This window comes from Stegostoma tigrinum, chromosome 6 (assembly GCF_030684315.1).
Source record: "Stegostoma tigrinum isolate sSteTig4 chromosome 6, sSteTig4.hap1, whole genome shotgun sequence".
Classification (NCBI taxonomy): Eukaryota; Metazoa; Chordata; class Chondrichthyes; order Orectolobiformes; family Stegostomatidae; genus Stegostoma; species Stegostoma tigrinum.
In genome coordinates, this window is record NC_081359.1 from 2,823,194 (window position 1) to 2,841,918 (window position 18,725).

Below are 18,725 nucleotides of genomic sequence, written 5' to 3' on the forward strand. Positions count from 1 at the left end.
ATGTCTGAAATCAACTTGCTCCAGCATAAGCTTTTAAATGAACCAGAAAGTCATTCAGCATCAGCCAGATCACTTTGTCTCAAATATTCACATTTTAACTAAGTGTAGCACAAGTATAAAACATTCATAATACACTTGACTGAAGTTTGGAGCATCAACAGGCCTGTAGCCCCCAAATAATGGGTGCTGCACAGTGCAATGTGTCCTTCAAAAGATTGGGATATAACAAGAATGTCAGCGGTGGTGGTGGTGAGCTAATGCTGCAGGTTATGTGGAAACAACTATTTTTGATAATTAATAACATGTGGGTATACAGTTCATTTCTGGGTCAAAGACAATGCCTAGGTTTCACTTATTCTAAAGATGTGGCCAGGGAGCTGGGACTGAAAAAGCACTCTTCTAAATAGTTAGCTAGAGAAATGTTTGGTACATTGATGAATGTCAGGTAGTCTAAGAGCACAGACTTGGTTATAGGTTAAGAGGTATGATTAAGAGGTAGAACCAGATGACACCAGTATATGGAAGACATCTGAAATTTGACCCTGGGCCTTTAGATAATGTCATTACAAAAAGAGGAGTTAAGGATTAATCTCTGGGTAGCTTCAGAGAATACTAGGCAGTTGTTACACAGTTTAAAGCAGCACAAGGTCACTTTACACACTGGCACTGAGGCAAGCTAAATTTTCTTAAATATTACATGTTTCTGTGCATTGATAAAACAACTTGCAAATGTATTTTAACCTTTTCATTGTCCAAATGATGCAGTCGTGCAACGTGCAAAGGAAGATGTGTGGGATAAGACTCTTTTAATTCTTCATAGAGCGCATTCATGTCCAATCTACAGAAAAACGAACATATCTAGTGAACCATCATTGTGCTCCCTCTATGGAAATAATATCTTTCCTAAGGCAAGGAGACCAAACTACACACAGTGCTCTAGCTGGAATCTAACTAAGCTTCTATACAATTCAAGCATGACTTTGTTATTTCTGCCCTCAAATCCTTTTGTATTAAAGGCTAACATTCCATTTGCCTGCCTGATGTTTGAGTTTCTAACTTGTTCCTAACTTTCTACCTTGTTTCTTTTTTTTTCACCTATGGTTATACTGTGTACAATTACTGTGTAATGTAACTTATTTTTTCTTCATTTCTCTGTTCTGTTACTAAGGATAGTACCTAGGTATTGCGTACCTAAGATGGTGCTGTGTTGATGACATTGTTACAGTGCAACTAATATTGCAACTGAAGATTCTGCACCTAGGAACCTTTGTACCTCAGATGGTGTTGTAAGTGGCCACTAATAAACTTTTCACTGTACTCATTTGAGTACATGTGACAGTAGAGGTAATTCAATTCAATAATAGTTTCTCTACCTACATGTTAACCTTCAGTGACTTATTGATGAGAACACCCAGGTTCACATGCAAATCTGTACTTTCTAATATTTTACCATTTAGAGAAACATTGCACGTATGTTCTTCCTATTAAAGTGGATAATCTCAGACGTTTCTACATTTTTTCCAACAATGTTCTTGCTCACTCACCAAATCTGTCCCTTTAGTTTCCCTGTACATTCCTCACATCACACATTTCTAGCTTTGTGTTATTAGCAAACTCAGAATATTACTTTTAGTCCTCATATTCAAATCATTCATCTATACTGTGAACAGATGGGGCCCAAGTGTTAATTGTTGCAGTAGCCCATAGGTACAGTCTGCCAGTGTGGGAATGACCTTCTTTCTCCCCCATTAACCAGTCCTTGATCCATGGAAATATATTAACTCCTACGCCAAGTGCTTCAATTTTGCTAACCAATTTTCTTTAAAGGGCTTTATCAAAAGCCTTCTGAACGTCCAGGGATTCGCCAAGTCTCCTTTCTCAGATTTGGTAGCAACATCCTCAAAAAATTCCAGCAGACTAATCAAACATGACTTCCCATTCATCAATCCATGCTGATGATGGTCAATCAGATTGTTATTTTTCAAACATCAATATATAGCATCCTTTACAATATTTTAGCATTTTCCCTACAAGTGAAAAGGGCACAAGTCTGTACTTGCCAGTTTTCTGTCCCTCCCTTCTTAAGTAGTCAGATAATAAATAATGTTAACCTCCAATCTTCTGGAGTCATTGAAGAATCATTGGACACACTGGGTCCACCTACAGCACATGGACTGCAGAGGTACAAGGTGGCAGCTCATCATCACTCTCTCAACAGCAACTAGGGATAGGCAATAAATACTGGGCCCAGCCAGCAACACCCACACTCTGGGATGTATAATATCAGGGTCCTAGGATTTAACCTTAGTCCCATTAATTTCTCCAAACAACCTTCTTACTGATACTGATTTTCTTCAATTCCTTATTTCCCCCAGTCCACAGATCTCTGATTCAGGGAGACTTATTGCACTTTCCTCAATGAAGACAGATACAAAGCAAACATTTAACTTCTCAGACACTTCTCTGTTCTCCATTGTAAATTATCCTGACTCATCTGCAATGGGCTTATACTAAGGTTTGAGCAAAATGTTCCCTTTATACGCACTTGTGTAAACTTTTACAGTTTGTTTATATGTTCTTTGCTGGTCTACATGCATAATCCCCTTCTTTATCTGTTTCTTAGTCCTCCTTTGGTACACTCTACACTCGTCCCAAAATTCAGACTTATTTCAATTTCAAGTAACTTTATGGGCCACTTTTAACCTTAAATAATCCTCAACTTCCCTTGTTAGTCACAGCCAGGTGACCTTTTTGGGCTTTTGTATCTTTAAAGAATGTACAGTTGCTGTAAATCATGTAATAACTTAATAAACTATTCTGATGTACCATTATATCTTTATCTTAGCTAACTTGCGCTTCATGCTTTCCTCTGTTTAAAATTAAACACACTGATTTCACACCGAGCTACCTCAAACATACTTCCAAACATCACGTAAAATTCCATCACATTACAGTCACTCATCTCTGTAAAGAACAAACACTTACTTGGCCATCCAATGTATCTTCAGGTCTCTTAGAGCATCAGCAAATTCATCTTTTGCATCTTTCTCTTTATCAGCTTCCTTTTCTTTGGTTCCATTCTTTTGTTTATTTGGAGATGGTATAAGATGATATTGCACAGACACCATGTCCTGTTATGCAACAGACAGAGAAAAAAAGCTAAAAATCCAAACATTACGACTCTATTAATTTTAACAATAAGGTATACACATTCTCAACATTCACTTTTTTTAATAACTTAAGAATATTTACAAAGCTGAAACATAATTTAAAAAATACATTTTTTACTTGACCCAATCTCAGAACTTGCAATGACTTAAATGTGATGCTACTGTGCATTTGGCCGCAGTTTGCAAAGTGACAATAACCTTCACAGGCATGAGATAGACAATTTTCAGGTGAAACTAATTAATTTATTGAGGAATTAAGATGTTTAACAATATTTAATAAGGAACTGTGAAGAAAAACACTAAGAGCTAAAAACTAGGGGTCAAATATCAAAAGAAAGCAGCAACTGTTTTGCTATTTGCTTTATTGCTCTTTAGACTTTAGAGAATCCCTTTGCCAAATGATGCCCTCAAATTTGAAATGCCTATCCATGTGCCTCAATGACTCTGACACTTGGTGCTTCCCAATATTGTTCAGCTCTGCAAGATTTCCTAAGTTCTCTATTTCTAAGACTCTGGCCTTTTGTGAATTTCCCTTCATCACTAAGCTTGTTTATTCATTAACATTAAATACTCTCTAGAATTCCCTGCTTAAATATTTGTACTAGCCTTTCCTTCATGAACCCATGCTTAAAACTTAGCCCATTGATTAAATTTTTGGTCACCTTTCCATTAGCAGTATCCTTTGCTTGGCAACAGCAAAGCCCTGATAGTGTATTTTCTCTGTTAAAGGCCCTACAGAACTGCATATTATTGTACTTGATTATGTTTTTGTGATTAGGACTCCAATTATTGCTTCCACTACTCTTCTGAACTTCAAGGCTCAAGGAACTCCTAAAGGGTCACTGGACCCAAAATGTTGACTCTGCTTTCTCTTCACAGATGCTGCCAGACCTACTGAGATTTTTCAGCAATTTCTGTTTTTGTTGCTGATTTCTAGTATTGACAGTTCTTTCAGTTTTTGACAGAAATTTGGAATTATCTTCAGCAAATGGCAAGTAATGCTGGGTTCATTCTTAATTTGAAACCCAAGATTGACAAACTTCTGCAAACCAATGGCACTAACCGTATATGCTTGGAATCTGGTCGCAGATTAGAAATGAACTCTTTCAAGACCAGAAGAGGCTGACTGGCCTGCTCCTGTTTTTGACTTTATTTGGGATTGGGCTTTCCTTCACACTGAGCAGATGTTTATTGTGTAGAGGTTGGGAAATCGCCTCATTGGAGAAGTGTGTTGGCTGATAATGGGATGTTTTACAATGTCCTGCATCAACATTCAACAGGCAAGACCTTATCTATATGTAGGGGTAAAGGGATAGGCTGTTAAGTCCTTGCAATAAATGAGATTCAATGTGGTGAGTCTTGAAGAAGGAAGGCAGTAATTCATTTTATGAAGACCTATCAGGAAAGGGGAAAATGGCAGCTATTACAATGGTACCATCTGGGAGTATTAAACAATGTTGACAACTAAATGCTTCTGATTTTCACATTCAAATTCCTGTATTTCAATTGTAGGTTGAAACCATCCTGTCCAATAAATTTACAGGCAACAACTAAGTGTATTTTTGATTAATTCATAGATTATGGGCATCTCTGGCAATCCCAGCAGTCCTTGGGTATGGGGACACCCACAGTTTCATTAGGGATGAAGTTTGAGCATTTTGATACAGTGACAGTGAAGGTTTGGTGATACAGTTCCAAATCACACTTTTGTGTTTTGGCATGGACATTGCAAGTAGTGGTGTTCTCAAGTATCTGCTACCCTTGCCCTTCTAGATGGAGTGCGATCCTGTTGCTGACAGGGGATCCTTGGTCAACAGGTGGCTGAACCTCTGAGCAGCTGCCCACTTAGACTGCCCTTTGTTGCACTGTATCTTGAAGATAGTACACACTGCTGCCCCTATGTGTCAGGGGTGAAGTGAGTGAATGTAGAATATGGTGGTTAGGGTGCTGGTCAAGTCAGTTGCTTTGTCTTGGATAGTGTCAAGCTATTTAAGTTTTGATGGAACTGCATGCATCCAGGCAATTACGGAGTTTTCAATCACAGCTCAACTTTGTACTTTGGACAACAGGTGATGGGTGACAGCAGGTGATTTACACATTGCAGAATTCCTAGTCTTTGACCTGCTCTCATAGCCACAGTAGTCATATGGGTGTTCCGAGGAAGGGTCACCAGGCCCGAAATGTTAACCCTGTTTTCTCTTCCACAGATGCTGCCAGACCTGCTGAGCTTTTCCAGCGACTTTGTTTTTGTTCCAGTCGTATGGATGTTCAGTTCAGTCTCTGGTCAATGATAATCCTCAAGATTGTGATCACTGGCGAGTAGCTATAGTATATTGCTATGGTACATCAATGGACGATGGTTAGATTCTCTCTTGCTTAACATAGTTATTGTTTGGCACTGTGTAGCATGGATGGCACTTACCAATTGTCAGAACAAGCCTGGATGCCGTCCAGACATTAAGCTTTTAAACACAAGATGTTTCAGTTAATGATGAGTTGCAAATAGTGCTGAACATTACATAACCATCTGCAAACATTCCTACTTTAATGACGGAGGAAAGGTCATTGACAACACAGCTGAAGATGGCTGGCCTAAGACACTATCGTTAGGAGCTCCCGCAGGGATGTCCTGGGGTTGCGATGAACAACTTGCAACAACGACAACCATTTTCCTTTGCACCAGGTATGGCCACAATGAACCAAGACTGTTTGCCTCATGATTCCCAGTGACCCCAGTTTTTTTAAGGGATCTTTAATGCTACACACAGCCAAGTACTGCTTTGATGCTAAAGTCTCACCTCATTCCTATTAAAGAGTTTGTCAAGTGGTTTTAGAAACAAGCTGATTGAATCAATTATTCATGCTTTTGCTCCAAATAACTTTGCTCACAGCAAGCCACTTCTCAACATTCTTGAGAATGTAATGACAGCATTTCAATCAATTAAGTGGTGTCTTGGCGTATCTCTGCTAATGGATCACATAAGATAACACTTTCAGCACTACCTGCCCTTATAATGTACACAAACAAGTCAACCAAGGGTCCTGTAACATAGCGCTAGTGGTCCTACGTCAACATCAGTAGGTCTGGCTTCAAGGCTCATGTGTGATGTAGGTGTGTGATAACATACCTGAACAGGTTCATTAAAATATATATTTTTTTACAACAATTAAGTTTCACTATTGAAATAGGTTTTTGAATGATCAACTTAGTTTCTTGTTTAGTTACTATTGTCCAGGTGGTTACTGTTCTAAGTTTCACAGCTGTAATCCTGTTACCAAGCAATCCTACATAATTCCTGATGGATTTTATTGAAGTCAGTCTTTAGGTTTTATATTGATAATATTTAAGTCGCCCGTTGAAAATGTTAATTGAAAGACAGATAATGAGGAGGCAAACTGAAAGAGGTAATGAAGACCAATGGCAATTCAGAAAATACTTTCGTTGAGTTATAAAATTTACCTCCCAAATTTTGTTTGATTAATTAGAAGTTCTAAAGACAATTAGGCAAATAGTTTTAGTCACTATTTGTCATAATATATTATCTTATCATTTACACTTTATATTTGAGCTTTATTATAATTTCGTTAAGCCCAAAATGACATGCATGTCATCAGGAAATAATGCAAAATAAAACACAAATAGCCACTACATTTTTGAAAGCTGTTAGGACAAATCTGCAGATTAATATCTAATATCAATAGTGACGTTATTCTCAGATTAACAGACTTAAACCAAAAAAGAATAACTTTCCATCCACAAATGTAGGAGATTACTAAAACTGTACACAATTCAAAATTACACAATATAAATCTTTACATTAATCTGGATCCACGTGCACTAAATTAAAGCTACTGAGTGTTCCTAGCACATCACCAGGTAAGGATACAGCTGCATTTCTAAGCTACAATGACATCACAATGGTCTATGAAAAGAAATTTCTGTAATAAAGCACAGTTTTGTAACTATTTCCAATTACTCTAACAAGCCAATTTGACTTTTTATTATTACACGTAATGATCCTCAATATTTTATGCTGCATGTTCTTATGAGCCACATGTACTACGTCAGAAAGTGGTGGAAGCAGATCAATACACTCATTCAAAAGGGGAAATAATTACAATTATTACCCGACTAAGAAAGTCTGGCAGTAGGAGTGGGATTAATTTAAATCAATAGCTGTTCCAAAGATTGCCACAGGACACAATAGATTAAATGGCCTACTTTGCGGTATCATTCTATGTTTCCAGGCTACCCCATCCTGAGACAATCAAATGAATAACCACAGCTGGGCCAAAAGTAACACTTGATGATTAATGAAGTGGACAGAACTTTGGGTGGTAAGAAAAATCATATGGTTCTGATCATTTTCTGGACTGACGAAAGAAATTGCTGCACCCTGAACCATCACTTGGATGGAACCCACCATCATTAAAATGTCATGTGTTGTATAACTGGAAATTTACAACTCTGCTAGTAAAGTCAGTCATAAGAAGAAACAGAATGATTTTGTTAATAATTCATCATTCTCCGCAATAAAGACTTGCTAAGGGTTCTTTGGTAGCACCCCAAACATCTCAGATGTCCTCGTTTTTCTAGGACCGTAACATTCTGCACCCCCCCACCCCACCCCCCCCACTCAGTGGTCGAGAACACCCTCGACCGTGTTTCCCGCAACTCATCCCTCACACCCTCTCCCCGCAATAACAACCAAAACAGAATTCCCCTTGTCCTCACGTACCACCCCACCAACCTCCGGATCCAACGCATCATCCTCCAACACTTCCGCCATCTGCAATCCGACCCCACCACCATAGACGTTTTTCCCTCCCCACCCTTATCTGTTTTCCAGAGGGACCACTCTCTCCCTGACTCCCTTGTTCGTTCCACACTCCCCTCCAGCCCCACCACAACCGGCACTTTTCCCTGCAATCGCAGGAAGTGCTACACCTGCCCCTACACCTCCTCCCTCATCCCCATCCCAGACCCCAAGAAAACTTTCCACATCAAGCGGATGTTCACCTGCACATCTGCTAATGTGGTATACTGCATCTGATGTTCCAGACGTGGCCTCCTCTACATCAGGGAAACCAAGTGGAGGCTTGGGGACCGCTTTCGGAATATCTACGCTCGGTTTGCAACAAACAACTGCACCTCCCAGTCATGAACCATTTCAACTCCCTCTTCCATTCCTTAGACATGTTCACCCTGGGCCTTCCGCAGTGCCACAATGATGCCACCCTGAGGTTGCAGGAACAGCAACTCATATTTTGCTTGGGAACCCTGAAACCTAATGGTATCAATGTGGCCTTCACAAGCTTCAAAATCTCCCCTCCCCAGACTGCCTCCCAAAACCAGTCCCGTTTGTCCCCGCCTCCCTAACCTGCCCTTCCTCCCACCAATCCCCATCTCCCATCTCAAGCCACACTCCCATCTCCTACCTACTAGCCTTATCCCACCTCCTTCACCTATCCATCCTCCCTGGACTGACCTATCCCCTCCCTAACTTCCAACCTATACTCACCTTTACTGGCTCCATTCTCACCTCTTTGACTTGTCTGTATGCTTTCCACCTATCCTCTTCTTTATCCATCTTCTATCTGCCGCCCCCTCTCTCCCTACTTATTTCAGAACCCCCTTCTCCTCCCACATTTCTGAAGAAGGGTCTAGGCCCGAAATGTCAGCCTTCCTGCTTCTCTGATGCTACTTGGCCTGCTGTGTTCATCCAGCTCTACACCTTGTTATGACCAATTAAACAACCACCTGATTTGGAAATGTATCAACATTTATTCATCATCATTGATTCATAATCCTGAAATTTCCTGTTTGATCGGAGTATCTTCACTTTAACAACAGGCTGCAGCAATTTCAAAAGCTACTTACCAGCACTTTTTAAAGCTTAGTTGGGATGGGCAATAAATACTCAGCGAGCTAGTCAAAGCCACATCTCAGGAAAAAAAGTTTTAAAAAAACGCACAAAGGTTTGCTTTCAATAGTATTTAACATGCAGATTTTTCTTCACAGTTGCAAAATGCCTGCTTGAGGATGATCACTACTCTGTCCTTTGAGTTCTATCCGTTACATTTTTATGCCTTCCTTTTGTTCTTATTTTCCTGTCCGTCCTCCATTTACAAAGCTCGGATTCCTTATTTGCCTCAGTTCAAAGCATTTTGTGTTGAGGTTGTCGGAGCGGCTTTGTTCTGGAATCACAGACTATGAACCTTTTTGGGCTGTAGAAGTTTATGAAATTAAAGCAGTACAAGAAAAATGCATACTCACTGTACATCATGGTGAACATTAAATGTAGCTAGCCTGCACAGAATCATAAAGTTAAAAAACACATAGTAGATTCATGAATTAAGAGTGACAAGATATTTGGAAACTGATTTGGAGGTTAGTTGAGAAGAGGATGCTAGATTGGATGGCCCACCCACCAATGGGACAACTGAGCTTGCTAAAACATCAAGTGGTTCAATATCATGTAGCTGCAGCAGAGGGTTCTTGTGGTACAGAATTAGTGTTTCTATATCTGAGGCAGGAGACCCAGTTAAAGTTCTACCTGCTCCAGAGGTCTGTACAAAATCTCTGAACAGTTTCATTAGAAAATATTTACATTGCCACAGCTTGGCTTTGGGATCTTACGGTAGTGTGACGGTATCCCTAACTCTGGATCAGAAGATCTGGGTTGAAGTCTCAAATGTTCCAACAGCGTGTCATAATGTGTCTGAACAGACTGATTGAAAACGCCTGGAATCTTTGGCATGGGAAACTGTTTGGTTTTAATTTCTAAATCAGCAGGAAGGAAAGGGTGTTATCTTTGGAGGGTACTCTTTGCTCATCAGGGGCATTCCAACAAAAGAAAAATCTCCTTCCAACCTACCCAGACAATCTTCAAAACCCAGTCCTCTACTCTAATGCCTTAAGGTGGTAGAACAGGCACTGCACAAAGCCTCCACCATTATGGAGCTCTGGCTACAGTTTCACTTCCTTCCAGTGGGGGCGGAAGTCTCAGCCATCCACCTCTCGCACATCTCTGCCCAGCATTCAATCTGCTTCAAACAACAAGACTGGTGAGCACAACCTTGTTCATCCATCAGCTTTCAACTTCATGATCAACTCCAGCAACAGGACATCTGACCGACTCCTGGCGGGAGTTTACATATAACTGCTTTCTACTGATGTTATATTTTCCTTTATTGGAGTACCACAGAAAGTCCAACCACAGAAGTGAGTGTCAAGGTAGTACATGGTTTCATACAAACACTTAGATTTGGAGCAGAAATTGGCATTTTGACCCCTCTAGGCTGTCCTGTCATTCAATTAAATCATGCCTAATATAGAACATAGAACATAGAACATTACAGCACAGTACAGGCCCTTCGGCCCTCGATGTTGCGCCGACCTGTCATACCGATCTCAAGCCCATCTAACCTACACTATTCCATGTACGTCCATATGCTTGTCCAATGACGACTTAAATGTCCCTAAAGGTGGCGAATCTACTACCGTTGCAGGCAAAGCGTTCCATTCCCTTACTACTCTCTGAGTAAAGAAACTACCTCTGACATCTGTCCGATATCTTTTCCCCCTCAATTTAAAGCTATGTCCCCTCGTGCTCGCCGTCACCATCCTAGGAAAAAGGCTCTCCCCATCCACCCTATCTAACCCTCTGATTATTTTATATGTTTCAATTAATGTACAAACTCAGCAACTGCGGCTTGAGTGTTAAAAGAGGAAGAGTCGTTTCGACCTGCGATCTCAATTTCACAATTACGTCTCTGCCTGTTAGTCAAAAACCTTTTTATCTATGCCATAAAAATTATTCCACAATTGCAAATTCACCATTCTCCAGGGAACAGAGTTTCAAAGACTCTCAGCCCACAAAGAAAAATCCCCTCCCCATCGCCATCTTAAATGGCAGATCCCTTAATTCTTATGGTCTGTCCCCTAGTTCTAGTCTTTCCCACAGGAAAAACATCCTTTTAGCTTCCTGCCTGTCAAGTCCTCTGTGGAGATGAAATGTTGAGGAAAATCAACCTCATTCTTCTAAAATCCAAGGCATAGAAACTCAGACAGTTCAATACTCAGCTATTGGTTGATCTTACAAACAAAATAAGTGATTGCTATTGTGTTACTGTAATCAATGTGAACTGATCAGCAGGTCTTTCAAGAAAATGCTTTAGCTCAGCTATCAAAATACATTTACCTTGCAGTTGTAGCTGATTCTCTTCTGTTGGCAAGTATGCAATTTCACAAAGGCATGTTGGTACATCTTTTACCAGGTATAACTTTAATTTGAAGAATGTAGTGAAAATGTCTGGGTCAATATATTCTGGAAATGCATTTGGAAGTTTGAATTTTGTTACAAGCACAGACAGAAGAAATCCATGTTGTTCATATTGTGACAAGGAGTGAAACACAAACAACCTGGTAGATGTAAATGTCACACACAGAAATGACTCCGATGTTTAAATTTGCCCCTGTGTGTTTGCATCTTGTCCCAAAACTTGATTAGAGATTTACCAAGATAATAAAATGTGGGGCTGGATGAACACAGCAGCCAAGCAGCATCTCAGGAGCACAAAAGCTGACGTTTCGGGCCTAGACCCTTCATCAGAGAGGGGGATGGGGGGAGGGAACTGGAATAAATAGGGAGAGAGGGGGAGGCGGACCGAAGATGGAGAGTAAAGAAGATAGGTGGAGAGGGTGTAGGTGGGGAGGTAGGGAGGGGATAGGTCAGTCCAGGGAAGACGGACAGGTACAAGAGAGTTGTAATGGGAGAGAGATTCCCTGAGGTTGGTCCGGAGGGAGGAGGGTAACTTCTTCAGGTTAGGCATCCCTGGAAGAGGCTTCGCAGTGAGGTTAAAATAGTATCAGAGATAATGGGAACTGCAGATGCTGGAGATTCCAAGATAATAAAATGTGGGGCTGGATGAACACAGCAGGCCAAGCAGCATCTCAGGAGCACAAAAGCTGACGTTTCGGGCCTAGACCCTCTTCCAGGGATGCCTAACCTGAAGAAGTTACCCTCCTCCCTCCGGACCAACCTCAGGGAATCTCTCTCCCATTGCAACTCTCTTGTACCTGTCCGTCTTCCCTGGACTGACCTATCCCCTCCCTACCTCCCCACCTACACCCTCTCCACCTATCTTCTTTACTCTCCATCTTCGGTCCGCCTCCCCCTCTCTCCCTATTTATTCCAGTTCCCTCCCCCCATCCCCCTCTCTGATGAAGGGACTAGGCCCGAAACGTCAGCTTTTGTGCTCCTGAGATGCTGCTTGGCCTGCTGTGTTCATCCAGCCCCACATTTTATTATCTTGGAATCTCCAGCATCTGCAGTTCCCATTATCTCTGATACTATTTTAACCTCACTGCGAAGCCTCTTCCAGGGATGCCTAACCTGAAGAAGTTACCCTCCTCCCTCCGGACCAACCTCAGGGAATCTCTCTCCCATTGCAACTCTCTTGTACCTGTCCGTCTTCCCTGGACTGACCTATCCCCTCCCTACCTCCCCACCTACACCCTCTCCACCTATCTTCTTTACTCTCCATCTTCGGTCCGCCTCCCCCTCTCTCCCTATTTATTCCAGTTCCCTCCCCCCATCCCCCTCTCTGATGAAGGGTCTAGGCCCGAAACGTCAGCTTTTGTGCTCCTGAGATGCTGCTTGGCCTGCTGTGTTCATCCAGCCCCACATTTTATTATCTTGGAATCTCCAGCATCTGCAGTTCCCATTATCTCTAGAGATTTACCAGTCATGTGAGATGTTTCCCAAAATGGGATGATTCCAGGATTGTAAAATTGCATTGCCTGTGGCTACTGTTCCTGTCTGAAAATGGCTTGTGTGGGAATTTTGCTAAGAATTTTACCAGCGTGGTTTTGCTTAATTGGAGTTTATCCAGCAAACCGCAGTAAAAATACTCAAGTCTGTGTTTACCTCAGAGCTCCTGGATGGTAATTGCAGATTACAGATTGCCAGTGGAAGATGCTGAACAATTCTGAATTGGGGAAGTATGGTATGGGAGTGGTAGGGAGCGGAAATAGAAGAGGAAGAAAAAAAAAGAGCGGGTGGAAAAAAAACCAAGCCAAAAACCAAAACTAAGCGGCATGTCACTACCTGCAGCTCCTAGCAGTAGTTAGAGAGCAACAATAGAAGAGGCTTGGGGAGCAGGTCACTTTCCCACCTTCTCAGCTGGGCAATAATGCATGCGTGGGGGACCTAAAAGAGGGGTAAAAATAACTTTTAAAATGGGGATAAAAATTATTATAAATTAAATTACTTAGCACTGTGTTCTCGAATGAACATGAACATAAAGAGGAAGGAGAAAATAAAGTGTATCTCATGCAACTAGAAATTTGTTTATCTTGAAACAAGTTCAATTTTATAATAAAGTAAAAGCATTCTAGGTACATTGCCATTACAACAACAATAGGACATTCTGTCTAGCTGATTCATGATGGTACTTGTTCGCTACACGAGCAGTTGTCTATATCCAAAGTGTCTTCCATCCTTCTTTTGTTCAAATACTATTTTACTCTTTCTTAAATGTTAATAGATTCTGGGTCTCAGTCACTTTGATGATGCATTCCAATGCATCATAGGCCTTGTGTAGACATTAGACAATAGGTGCAGGAGTAGGCCATCTGAATATCCTTCTGATGCACTGTTTTACTTTAAAGTTACCATTTTCCAGACCTTCACAACAGATGGTCAATTCATCTCCAGTTTCACCCACCAACAATATAACCTGAAAACCCTTTTACTTCAATGCAGGGTAACCAGTCTCCATCCACCATATACCTTCAAAGAACAAAGAACAAAGAAAATTACAGCACAGGAACAGGCCCTTTGGCCCTCCAAGCCTGCACCGATCAAGATCCTCTGTCTAACCTGTCATCTATTTTCTAACGGTCTGTGTCCATTTGCTCCCTGCCCATCCATGTACCTGTCCAAATACATCTTAAAAGATGCTAACATGTCTGCGTCTACCACCTCCGCTGGCAACACGTTCCAGGCACCCACCACCCTCTGGGTAAAGAGCTTTCCACGCATATCTCCCTTAAACTTTCCTCCTCTCACTTTGAACTCATGACCCCTAGTAACTGAGTCCCGCACTCTGGGGAAAAAGCTTCTTGCTATCCACCCTGTCTATACCCCTCATGATTTTGTAGACCTCTATCAGGTTCCCCTCAATCTCCATCTTTCTAATGAAAATAATCCGAATCTACTCAACCTCTCTTCATAGCTAGCACCCTCCATACCAGGCAACATCCTAGTGAACCTCCTCTGCACCCTCTCCAAAGCATGCACATCCTTTTGGTAATGTGGCGACCAGAGCTGCACACAGTACTCCAAATGTGGCCAAACCAAAGTCCTACACAACTGCAACATGACCTGCCAACTCTTGTACTCAATACCTCATCCAATGAAGGAAAGCATGCCATATGACTTCTTGACCACCCTGTTGATCTGTGTTGTCACCTTCAGGGAACAATGGACCTGAACACCCAGACCTCTCTGTTCATCAATTTTCCCCAGGACTTTTCCATTTACTGTATAGTTCGCCTTTGAATTTGATCTTCCAAAATGCATCACCTCGCATTTGCCCGGATTGAACTCCATCTGCCATTTATCTGCCCAACTCTCCAGTCTATCTATATTTTGCTGTGATCTCTGACACTATCTGTTACTCCACCAACCTTAGTGTCATCTGCAAACTTACTGATCAGATCACCTTCCTCCAAATCATTTACATATATCACAAACAACAGTAGTCCCAGCACAGATCCCTGTGGAACACCACTGGTTACAGGTCTCCAATTTGAGAAATTCCTTTTTACTACTACTCTGTCTCCTGTTGCCTAGCCAGTTTTTTAATCCATCTAGCTAGCACAACCTGGACCCCATGTGACTTCACTTTCTCCATCAGCCTGCCATGGGGAACCTTATCAAACGCCTTACTGAAGTCCATGTATATGACATCTACAGCCTTTCCCTCATCAATCAACTTTGTCACATCCTCAAAGAATTCTATTAAGTTGGTAAGTCATCACCTTCCCTGCACAAAACCATGTTGACTATCCCTGATAAGCCCATTTTATTCCAAATGGGAATAGATCCTATCCCTCAGTATCTTCTCCAGTAGCTTCCCTACCACTGACCTCAGGCTCACCAGTTGATAATTACCTGGATTATCCTTGCTGCCCTTCTTAAACAAGGGGACAACATTAGCAAATCTCCAGTCCTCCGGGACCTCTCCCGTGTTTAAGGGTGCTGCAAAGATATCTGTTAAGGCCCCGGCTATTTCCTCTCTCGCTTCCTTCAGTAACCTGGGGTAGATCCCATACGGACCGGGGACTTGTCCACCTTAATGTCTTTTAGGATACCTAACACTTCCTCCTTCCTTATGTCAACTTCACCTAGAGTAAGCAAACATCTATCCCTAACCTCAACATGTCATGTCCCTCTCCTTGGTGAATACTGACGTAAAGTACTCTTTAAGAATATCACCCATTTTCTCTGACTCAGCGCATAACTTTCCTTCTTTGTCCTTAAGTCGGCCAATCCTTTCTCTAGTTACCCTACCTTCCACCTGGCTGAACATTTCCTCACTTTGAGCAACTTGTCCTTTAACTCCATTCACTTCCTCCAAATAAACTGTGCTGCAATGTGTATTTGCAGGTTCTTAGTTAGGCTGCCTTTGTGCCATTCCAGAAAATTTCCAAACTTTGCTTCCAATTTCAAGCCATCTCTCACCTTCACACAATTCAACTCCAACTCTTCCCTTCCTCATCTTCTGTGTTTCTGTAAAACTCAATTAACAGATGTTTACCAAGTGCCCATTGATTTCTAGATAATAAAATGTGAGGCTGGATGAACACAGCAGGCCAAGCAGCATCTCAGGAGCACAAAAGCTGACGTTTCGGGCCTATGAAGGGTCTAGGCCCAAAACGTCAGCTTTTGTGCTCCTGAGATGCTGCTTGGCCTGCTGTGTTCATCCAGCCTCACATTTTATTATCTTGGAATCTCCAGCATCTGCAGTTCCCATTATCTCTGATACTAATTTAAGCCCATTGATTTCTGACAGCTATCTCCACTATGCTTCCTCATATTTAGCTTCCTGTAGACACTCCATCTATTCTCCTAGTTTCACTAGCTCTGATGCATCTGGAGTATTGTATACAGTTTTGATGCCTTTCCTTGAGGAAGGATATACTTTTACTGGAGGCAGCTCTTTAAATTGAACCTGGAGATGAATCTCTTTATTAAGAGATTGAGCAGTTTAGGCCTCTGGAATTTTTTTAGAATGAGTGGAGATCTAATTGAAGTTGTTGCTGCAGTTAAACAGGGCCTTGGTGAGGCCACACCTAGAGTATTGTGTGCAGTTTTAGTTTTCTTTTCTGAGGAAGGATGCTCTTGCTCTCTTATTGGGCTGATTCTAGGGATGGAGGGTCCAATGTAGGAGGAGAGATTGGCTAGGCTAGGATTGTTTTTGCTGGTTCAGATATGAGGGTGGGATCTCATACAGACTTATAAAATTCTAACAGCACTGGGCAGGGTAGATGCAGGGAGGATGTTCCTGATGGTAAGTGTGACCAGAACCAGAGGTCACAGTATTAAGATTCAAGGTAGACAATTTAGGATGGAGATGAGGAGACATTTCTTCACCCAAAGAGTGGTGAACCTGTGGAATTCATTACCACAGGCAGTAGTTGATGTCAGAACAGTGAACGTATTTAAGATGCAGCTAGATACAGCACTTGGGGTGAATGGGATCAAAGATTATGGGGAGAAAGCAGGATTAGACTGTTGAGTCGGACGATCAGCCATGATTGTGATGAAAGGCGGAGTAGGCTCAAAGCGCCAAATGGCCTCCTTCTGCTTCTATCTTTTATGTTTCTATGCAGAGCAGGTATTTCCTCATGTGGAGTAATGAAGAACGAGAGGTCATAGTTTTACAATAAGGGATTGTGGATCTAAAACAGAGATGAGGAGAAACTCTCTTTCTCTCTCAAAGGGTCATGAATCTGTGGAATTCACTACCCCAGATGTGGTGGATTCCGTCACACTGAGTAAAATTTAATGAGAAGATAGATAGATTTTTAATAGGTTGAAGGGTTATGGACAGTAGGTAGGAAACTGGAGCTGCAGCTGAGAACAGGCGCAATTGTTGGGAACAGAAATTTCACCACATTAACCTGGGATTGCACCATCAGATCAATGCAGTTAGAATTTTGATTATCTGACATTGCTGATATTGCCTGCAGTGGTGAAGAGCACAATGAGGAGAAATCAGACTGATCACCCTACCACTGTAAAGATAGGATTTACATCATGACCAAGATGGTAAGATCAACCTTACATAAAAAGGCCAGCTGTCCACCTTAATGTACAATCTTAATCAAATCATACAATCTTACGGCATGGAAGGAGGATCTTCTGTCCACTGCACCCGTGTTCTCTCTGCGGAGCTGAACATCTTGTATTTCTGAACAATGCTGGCTGTGGCCAAAGCTCAGGAAGGGGTGGTAGTGTTTATCTCTGTAGATAATAAGTACCTCAAGCCTGAAGAAAACCAGCTTAAGTTCCCTCATCAGTTGCTGGAAGCTGAGTCCTTCGTAACGAAGAGACTTAACAGTCACTCAGTGCCTCCTGTGAAGAAGTGAAAAGTACCTTTGGGTAGCACAGTGGCTTAGCGGTTAGCACTGCTGCCTCGCAAGTGCTAGTGTCCTAGGTTCGATTCCACCCTTGGGCAACTGTCATTTGTGGAGCTTGCACATTCTCCTTGTATCTGCATGTGTTTCATCTGCATGTTCTGGTTCCCCCCCATCCCCCCACAGCCCATGATGTGCAGGTTAGCTTAAGTTAGCCATGCTAAATTGCCCCCAGTGTCCAGGATATGCAGGCAAGGTGGATTAGCCACGGGAAATGCAGGGCTACGGGGATAGGATAGGGGAATTGGCCTGTGTTGGACGCTCTTCAGAGGACCAGATTTTACAATTTGGGCCAAATGGCCTGCTTCCATACTCTAGGGATACGAGATCAGCCATGATCGCATTGAATGACAGAGTAGGCACAAGGGGCTAAATTGTCTACTCCTGCCGCTAGTTTGTCAATTCTTATGTTCCAAAGACACTCTTGCATCAGTGTTTCTGATATACCTTCCTAGTCATAGAGCTGTACAGCATGGAAACAGACCCCTCTGTCCAACTCGTCCATGCCAACCAGATATCCTAAAATAATCTAGTCCTATTTGCTAGCTTTTGGACCATATCCCTCTAACCCTTCCTAGTCAGCTACCCACCCAGCTGCCTTTCAAATGTTGAAATTGTACCAGCCTCCACTTCCTCTGGCAGCTCATTCTACACAAGCACCACCTTCCGCATGAAAAGGTTGCCCCTTAGGTTCCTTTTAAATCCTTCCCCTCTCACCTTAAACCTATGGCCCCTAATTTTGGATGCCACTACCTTGCCTATTCACCCTATCTATGCCCCTCATGATTTTATAAATTTCTTTTAAGGTCGCCCCTTAGCCTCCAATGCTCCAGGGAAAATAGCCC

General features: G+C 42.0%; 1 protein-coding gene across 4 annotated transcripts in view; it reads right to left on the bottom strand.

The window, feature by feature from the left end:
- The window catches only part of tpp2 (tripeptidyl peptidase 2), a 110,417-nt gene that overhangs the window by 12,545 nt on the left and 79,147 nt on the right, over positions 1-18,725 (bottom strand). For 3 of the 4 annotated variants that reach the window (XM_048533526.2, XM_048533525.2, XM_048533527.2), the window contains 2 exons: positions 2,986-3,131; positions 742-838 (listed from right to left, as the gene is read on the bottom strand). In XM_048533526.2, the coding sequence (XP_048389483.1) occupies positions 742-838; positions 2,986-3,131 (243 nt within the window). Of the gene's footprint in view, positions 1-741; positions 839-2,985; positions 3,132-13,282; positions 13,385-18,725 lie in introns of those variants that run through there. The other variant, XM_048533528.2, reaches the window with a different exon arrangement.